The sequence below is a fragment of the Paroedura picta genome, chromosome 3 (assembly GCF_049243985.1).
Source record: "Paroedura picta isolate Pp20150507F chromosome 3, Ppicta_v3.0, whole genome shotgun sequence".
Lineage (NCBI taxonomy): Eukaryota > Metazoa > Chordata > Lepidosauria > Squamata > Gekkonidae > Paroedura > Paroedura picta.
Genome location: NC_135371.1, coordinates 139,587,773 through 139,596,502, shown reverse-complemented (window position 1 = coordinate 139,596,502; position 8,730 = coordinate 139,587,773). Strand labels below are relative to the sequence as shown.

The following is an 8,730-nucleotide window of genomic DNA, read 5'->3' as shown; positions in this document are numbered from 1 at the left end:
ATTCAGTCGTGTCTGACTCTTGCACCACCTCCCTCAACCATGCAATGTTCTGGCCGGTGTCCATTCTGATCGCATCCAACCACCGTGACCTTTGTCAGCCCTATTTCCTTTTTCCACTGACCAATCCCAGCATAATTGCTTTCTCCATTGAGTTGGATCGCATGATATGGCCAGCAGAGTTTTGTGATTTTGCCTACCAGTGATATATCAGACTTTATGCACTGTAATATTTTCTTGTTTGTGATTTTTGTGTCCATGAAATCCACAGAGTTCAAATGAATCAGTTCTTCTCTTGTTCGATTTTTTCATTGTCCAACTTTCACAGCCATAAGTGGCTGTTGGAAATATGATAGATCTAACTAATCTACACTTGGTCATCAGGCTTATATTCTTGCTTTTCCATGTTTGGTTCAAGCTGAGTGATCCAGAACAATTCGACACATATTCGGTATTTCCATACTATGGAAAGTGGCAGTCCTGCTTGTATATTTAGTATAAGAGTATGAGACAGCAGATGTTGATTGCTTTTGGTCCCATCTCCTTCTCCCAGCTTGGTGTAGTGGTTAGGATCATGGACTTCTGATCTGGAGAGCTGATATCTTTTTTCCTGATATCTTGTTGATATTGTTCTACATGTAGTTTAAACCCATTACTGTGGGTCCTATCCTCTGCTGCCAACAGGAACCTTTCACTGCCCTTCTCCAAGTGACAACTTTCAAATACTGAAAGACTGTGATCATGTCTCCTCTCAATCTCTTCTTCTCCAGGCTGAACATCCCCAAGTCCCTCAGCCTTTCTTCATAGAGTGTCTTCTCCAGGCCCCTGATCATTCTCATCGCTCTCCTCTGCACCCGCTCAAATTTGTCCACGTAGTTTTTGGAGTGAAGCCTCCAAAACTGCACACACGCACTCCAGGTGGGGTTTGACCAATGCGATATACAGTGGAAGACATCTTGTAAGCAACTCATCTTCTTGTGACATGGATTAAGGGACTTGTGCCAGCCTGAGCTTCTCCTCCCAGTCGCCAAATTCAAAGTCTTTATTTGCACATCTGTCTTTCACCTCTTCTCCTGATGTTTGTTTATATTTTTAATATACACCACCCTTCCCCAGCAGACTCAGGACAGCTTACACCAACGTTTAAAATACATAGTAATTAAAATTTTTAAATTCTAAAATTCAGTTTTCAAATTTTTGTACAGATCCAATTCAGCAGAAACACAAAGCTTTGAAATAGTTACTGAATTGGTTAGGTTTTGTGTTTCCCCCCCTCCTTTATATAACGAGGTCATGCACCCTCCCCTCCAGCGTAGTAAAGGGGAAGGGGCTGCGGCACTCTGCACACGTTCAGAGGCAAATTCGCCTCTGGCTCCTGGACGCTGGCACAGAGGCGTTTTAAGCCCTTCCCTTCCCTATCCTCAGAGGCGACAATGCCGTCCCGCGTTCTCCAAGGACTGTCCGGCAGAGGGCGAGCGAAAAGAGCAAGTGGGGGCGCGGCCAATTGCGCGCGGTTTTGTCGCCAAGAGGAAGGCTCCCGCGCGCCTGGTTGTTGTGTACACTTCAGGGCAGATCTCCAGGGGACCCGAAACACCAGGAGGCAGGCGGAGGGAGGCGTGAGACGACGGGGGCAGGGAAAAGACGGAGCCGCTGCACATCCCAGATGGGGAACGGCGGCCTCACCAAACGCGCGGCGCAGACAGGACAGCCGGCTCGCTAAAAAGGGGCGGCGGCGGCGGCATAAAAGGGGGGACCTGAACTATAATTACTAGGAGGGTCACCGGGAAGACCAAGGGGAGGAAGATGCGGCGCCGAAAGGAGATCGGGGGAAGCGCCTTCCGTGCGGAGAATGCGTTTAGCTTGAAGATGCTCTGCTAGAGGAGAGATCAAAGTGACCCTGAGCAGAGGACGGGGAGGGGGTGGGGTGGGGGTAGCTGTTCTGCACGTGGCACCTGCGTTGGGTTTTGCCTTGGCCTCAGGGCGGCTTCCCTTGCCATGATCATGAAGGAGGCGAGCGACTCCAAGGACCAGCAGCTCACGGTGAGAGGAAGTTTTCCCCACCTGTCTGATGCATCCATTGCAGTTTGGTGAACGAAGGAAGGGTATGGGAGGAGGGCAGATTCAATAGAGTACAATTCTCCCCCCCCCTCCCGTTGCACTTTCTTATGTTCTTTCTTCCTAAGAGAGGGACCGACCCAATAAGAATGGGTTGACCTCTTTTAATCAGTGAGCTGTGTTAGGTGGGGTCAGCTGTCATTAATAGAAGGGTCACCGAGATGCTTAAGGTACCCGCTGGCCTTCAGAGACCTGTTCTCCTTATCCAAGCAGAACCCAGAGTTTAGTTGTGCTTTTGCATCTGTGTAGCCCATCTGGCAGGTTTGATTAGTAGTAGATGTGCCTAAATCTGAACTACTCCTTTTATGCCCCAGATCAAAGAGGTTTAGCTGCCATAAACATCTTTAGCAGAAAATAATGACCCGGGAATGGAAGTTTGGTGTCTGAGTTTGCCTTACCCCACTAATGTATTTACATAACAGTAATTAGAGCTGTTCATTTTCTCACTAATAGCCTGTACTACTGAGCTAACTGTACTAGCCAACCGTTATTAGTATGTTACATACAACAAAAACGTTTGGTTATGGTGTTTGGATTGCACCTTGGAAGAGAGAGGTGGCTGTTTTCTGAAAGATTTTTTTTCCCTACAGCAGACTCCTATCTTCTCAAAATGTATAAAGCTTTGTATACATTATGTACATGTAAAATATGTTAATGTATATTTAGGTAAGGGGCAAGGAAATTATTTTGATGTGAAGTCACAGGCTTGGACAGCCTTGTAGCCAATAGCCTAATTGCTCAATAAATGAACAGAAGATAAATTATTCTGCACAAAATAGAGATCCTATGGATTATTATTAAGATAACAATTCCTGCTGTTTTACGTAGAATCTGTTGTGGTAGGGTTCTTTTTCCAACACTCCCCAATGGACATTGGAGGGGTAACCTGAGTCAAAAAAACAGGTTCCCTCCTGTTACAAAGGCCAAAACTGAGTGCTCATTAGAATGAACAGGCTGAAATAGAAGTCAGCTTTCCTACATGGCCACCAATTAGTTCAGAAACCTGATAGAAGCACATTACTTTTCTGGTTTCCACATTTGCACAACAGTGGGGAAGAACCAAAAAATGCTTTAAGAGACTTAATGGTTTAGTTTACAATCCACAAGTACATAATGGCAAAGAAACACAGTGGATTTCTTGTAAATGAGATCCAATCAGAATCCAATGGCAATTGTAGTGTCTTCTCCACAATTTAATATTGTAAACTGTGGTCCTCAACATACAATATCTCCAATAATTTGACCAATATAACCAACTAAAACAGGGTCCCAGGTAATTTTTTCCTGCTTTCTCAATCTTCATCAGTGGTTGCAAATTACAAACCTTATTCAACGTGTTAAATGTTAAAAGTATTATAACAAATTGACAAAGCTCTCAAACTACAAAGTAGTAAGGTGTATCACTTGGGCACCGCTCCAAAGTCATGAGGAAATTTTTCAAAATAAGTCCCTCTATTATTATTGGATTTATTACCCACCACTCCCAGGCAAGCTGGCTCGTGCTGGGTTAGGTACAAAACACACACAGTGACACAGTCTCCAGTTAACCCCCTCCCCATTAAACCCCCATAAAATTAGAGAAAAATACAAAAACCATATGGCAGATATAACAACACATCATTTAGCAGCCCCCATTAAAAGCCAGGATGTGGTGAGAGGTGTGATATCTGGCTATACCAATGGACCGGCATGGAAGTATATCTTTCAGGGGGGAACCCCATCTGACCATCAAAGTTTTAGTCAAGGTGTGTGCTTTCATGTGCAAGCACCCTTCCTCAGGGATTATAAGTGTACAGATATAAGAAGGGAGCTTGAATGGAGACGGATGGGGCTAGCAACAGGTCTCTTTTAATTTATTCTTTTCACAGCAGGGAAAGTGTCTCCCATTGCTCACTAATCTTAACATTTTTATCCCCCCTATGTTTTTGTGAATGACAATTGAACCCAAAGGACTGATTCATTATTCTAGTAATCAATTATCTGATCTTCATTATCATGCTCCGTATTTGTTGGACATCATCATGAGGATGTATACTAATTTGCCACTAATTTACTCTCTCCTTATATGTATAATGATCCCTGTTCTATTGTCCGAGGAAGTGTGCATGCACACAGAAGCTCATGCTTTCAACAAATCTTTGTGGGTCTTAAAGGTGCTATTGGACTCAACTTTTGTTTTGCTACTTCAGACCAACATGGCTACCACCTGAATGCAACTACAGAGGGACAGACAACTACAGAGGATAAACAAAATAATTGTAGCTGCATAGCCTGTACCTTCTGTGCTTAATTTCAGTTCTCTGAAATTCCTGTTCCCACGTGACTGAGGAACTCAATATGTGTTATCAGTCTTCAACCACCAGTGTTTGAGGCAGACTGTCTCCAAAAGGAAATCTAGAGTTTGAGGTTGATGTGGAAACTCTGGCTCTGATTGTACTAACTTTAAGTTGGCTCTTTCACTCATGCAAGTTTTGGCAGTCTTGCAGTCATGAAACAATTAACAGCGTTGAATAGGATCCCTATTGTACAAATGCATTTTGATTCAGAACAGCTTGTTTCTGAGACTTTGACTGCAGCCTGTCTGACTGAAGGCATACCTTCCTCTCCCTTGCTTCTCTTGAATCCAAGAGCCTGGAGGTGTGACCTGTCAGAGATCACCTGACTACAGAAATCCCTTCCCATTCTCTGCCTTTTGTTGGATCTGACCAGAAGCTTCAGTAATTTGTAAATGGCATTCTTTTATTTATGCAAAGTCTGTGATTTCTGTTTGTTTTTAAAGGATGCTCATGTGTAAAGTACAAAGTATGAAGCTTTACTGTGTGCATACAACACAGAAGCAAACATAAAGAGAGGTTGTTTTGAAACTGTATGTTGCTGTACAACCCCACATTGGAACTGTGCATGTGCGGGCTAGCTCCAGAGAACAATTTCTAGCTTTAAAGTTCTACAGTGGTGTATCCCACCTTCAGTGTAGCCACATGTGCATGGGTATTCCTGCCATTCACATAATGTGCTCTGAGGACAGGATACCCCTCTTCCCTCAGTTCCCTTTTCACTGTTGCAAGGGGAACACTTATGGAGACCGGAAACTTGTGGATAACGAAAACAGCGCTAGCGGGAGAGCCCTTTTTCCAGTAGGAACGGCTGTGCGTATTAACAAGACCTGCCGCTATTAATTCTAGCGCTTTACAATAGCGCTTACATTTGGCTACATTGGCGGTTGTGTGGAATGGACCTTATTCTAGTGTGCTCTATACTAGTGGTATCTTTTGGCCTTGCCTTTCTTCCAGATCATCTAAACAGTGAGGCTTTTTGGTTCCTCTCACATCACATTGGGATTTGGAAGTTCAAGGGAGGACCTGACTAAAGCTGCTTCTTTCAATCTATGGCTTAGCAACACAACATATGAAGCCAGAGGTGCTTTTCTCGGGGAGGTATTTTCTTTCTTCCAGGAAGAAGGCTGTAATTGTTAGTGTATGACTGCCTGCCAGGTCTATGGAGAGACACACATTATTGTCTCTCTGGAAAGGCAACGCCTCAGGTGAGGCACACTGGATGAGGAAGAGGTAACAATATCAACCAAGAGTTAATTTTTTGAAGTTTAGGAGTGAAAATCGCTTTCTTAATGCATACTTCATACACTCCGGCTGCTTGGTAATGGCAAAGAGGGCTCTGGCTTCCATGCAGGTGCTGCTTCTGTTTGCTTCTTTTTCTTTTCTCACTTTGCAACGGGTGGGACTTGTATGGAGCTCATGTATCTCCTCCTTGACTTCTAGGTGGCCCTTCGGATAAGGCCAGTCAGCCTGGCCGAGCTGGAAGAAGGAGCCACACTCATCGCCCATAAAGTGGATGATCAGGTATTATGGAAAGGCTTATGGGGGGCAGCTGTGTCAGACAGATTAGGAGTGGGTACTCTCACCTTTGAAATACAAGATCAGATAGGATGTCAGGAAATGCTTTGATGTAGGTGTCATTTTAAAAAACACTTGGGGATACAAGATCCCCTGGTGGGGGCGGGGTTCTCCTGCTTGTTGGGCCACCTTCTCCACCATCACCAGTTGGCAGGGGAAATTCCCCTCCAAACACGGAAGAGCACTGGAAATTAATGTGACATACCTACATAACCAAGGAGTGACATAGGAGTATCAGGGAAGGTGGGGGTGATGCTCTGTTATTTTCCTGACTGTGAAAATTTTGTTCCTGATACCTAGCCAGTATCATTCGACACATAGTTTAAACCCATTACTGCGGGTCCTGTCTTCTGTCAACAGAAACTGTTCCTAGCCCTCTTCAAATTGACAACTTTTCAGATACTTAGAGAACAATCATGTCCCATCTCAACCTCTTCTCTGGGCTGAACATTCCCAGATCCTTCAGCCTTTCCTCATAGAGCTTCTTCCCCAGGCCCAGGATCATCCTCGTTGCTCTTGCCTCATGTTCACTCCTCACAAGCTTTTCTTTATATAGTGGGCATCCCTGGCTAGTCTCAGCTCACTCCCAGCTTTGGCCTCTCTTATGGCTGTCCTACAGTGCCTTGTAACCTGCAGATGCTCTTTTTTAGAAGTCTGTCCTTCCCTCCATTTATTGAACATTTCCTTTTTCTTCCTGAGTTCTTCCTGAAGTTCTCCAAATAGGCTTCTTGGACCCCCTACCATGTTTCTGGCTGGCTGGAATAGTCATGGCTTGAGCATACAACAGCTCTTGTTTAAAGGGAGCCCACCAATCACTTGCTCCTTTCTCTTCCAGAATTCTTGTCCATGGGATAACTCAGTATGTCTCTGTTTATTAAAGTCTGTCCTATGAAAGTCTAATACACATGACAGACTACATACTTCTTTGGCCCCCCATCTCAAAAGGAATTCTAGGAGGACATGGTCACTCCCCCCCTCCCCGGGTCCCAACCTCCTTCACCCCATTCACCAGCTTTTGCTGTATTAAGTCGAATATGGCTGAGCCTCTCATAGGTTCTTCTAACATGTATGAAATTGCCAGGCAGGCAGGTCAGAAAATTGCATTACTCTGGATGCTTAGTAGAGTTTGTTTCCCAGCACACATCAGGGAAATTGAAGTCACCCATAATTACAAGGTCCTGATTCCTGGAGATTCTATCAAGCTTTCAAGGAGGGCAGCATCTACATCTTCACCCCGGTCAGGCAGTCTGCAGCTGATGCCAACCACTGTACTCTCTGTTTTCCTCTCCCTTATCTTCACCCAGATATTTTCCACCAGTGTGTCACTCTTCTCCTCTAGTATTTCTTGACAGACAAACCCTCTCCTCACATATTGTGCCATCCTACCTCCTCCTGTTTTAGGATGCTTAGGGCTGATCCTGCGTTGAGCAGGGGGTTGGACTAGATGGCCTGTATAGCTCCTTCCAACTCTATGATTCTATGATTCTAACCTTTTCTGTTTTTTTTTTTTTTTAACAACTCACATCCAGCCACTACTGCATTCCAGTCATGGAAATAATTCCGTCAAGTCTCTTTAATGCCTACTAAATCATATCTCGCTGTCTGCATGAGAAGCTTGATCTCTTCCTTTTTATTGCCCATGTTTCAGGCATTGGTATATAGACAAAAACTAAAATGGGGGGGGGGGACTAGAACTGGAACCAGAAAAACCCAACTGGTAACAGTTAGGACCTACAAAGGTTGTTATTGTTAAAATTATATTACTTTTATCGTGCACAATTTTAAAAAACAACTTTAGGAATTAAAAACATATATCTAGCCTATAGGCTATGGCAAACCAGTACGCTATGCACTATGTGAACCAATAGACTGACACATTTTGGCCCTTATAAGGCCTTCTTCAAAGGTCTTATTTTAACACACACCGGTTCTTAACACATATAAAATATATATATAGCAGCCAATAAAAGCTCCAAAGTAAGAGTCTGTAAAAGATAAAGAAATAAACTGTAATTCTACACAATCCAAGTTAATACATAACAGAAGAAATTGTGAAGTCATAAAACTTACCATAAAGTATCAGAGTCACTTAATGAAAGAAGATGTCTAGTTTTCAGTCATTAGCTCGCTGTAAAAAAACAAATTAAGAATTTAATCAAACTTATCAACTGATAAGAGAAAGGGAAAAAATGGAATGAAATTTCTCTTCCAAAGGCTGCCCAAAATGTTCAATGGTGTGTTTCCTTATTAGTGCATTATTTTAATGAGTGAAGTGGTTGTCTGCTGGGGGAGAGAATCTTATGAAGTGAGGGTATGATGCAACAGTGCTGATGCAGTGCAACCAGCTGCAGGCAGCCAGAGACAGTGTGTGTGTGTGTGGGGGGGGACGACACATTTGTATCTGAAAATAGACATTTTCTCAGGGAGAAGAAGAAATATATATAGGCACCTGAAGCCTCTTATAACTGGCTTTATTTGACCCATCCTTCCCAGGCAGACCATTGCTTTTTGTTTTGCTACATTAGAATCCCTATTTGGGTGTCTCTTTCCCCTTATGGCTTCAAATTTAAAGCTCTCCTGATGAATCTTACCAGGTTCTTGCCCAACACATTCTTCTCCACCTTAGATAAGTGAAGCCCATCCTGTGCTAGCAGGTCTTCTAGAAAACCTGTTCTGTCATCCCAGAATCCAAATCCCACTGCCAGCA

General features: G+C 43.7%; 1 protein-coding gene across 3 annotated transcripts in view; it reads left to right on the top strand.

Moving 5' to 3' along the window:
- Positions 1 to 1,518: 1,518 nt before the first annotated feature.
- Positions 1,519 to 8,730, top strand: part of KIF19 (kinesin family member 19) — a 50,357-nt gene continuing 43,145 nt past the window's right edge. For all 3 annotated transcript variants that reach the window (XM_077328280.1, XM_077328281.1, XM_077328279.1), the window contains exons 1-2: positions 1,519 to 2,037; positions 5,889 to 5,969. In XM_077328280.1, coding sequence (XP_077184395.1) covers positions 1,993 to 2,037; positions 5,889 to 5,969 — 126 coding nt within the window. In that variant the 5' untranslated portion in view covers positions 1,519 to 1,992. The remainder of the gene's footprint in view (positions 2,038 to 5,888; positions 5,970 to 8,730) is intronic.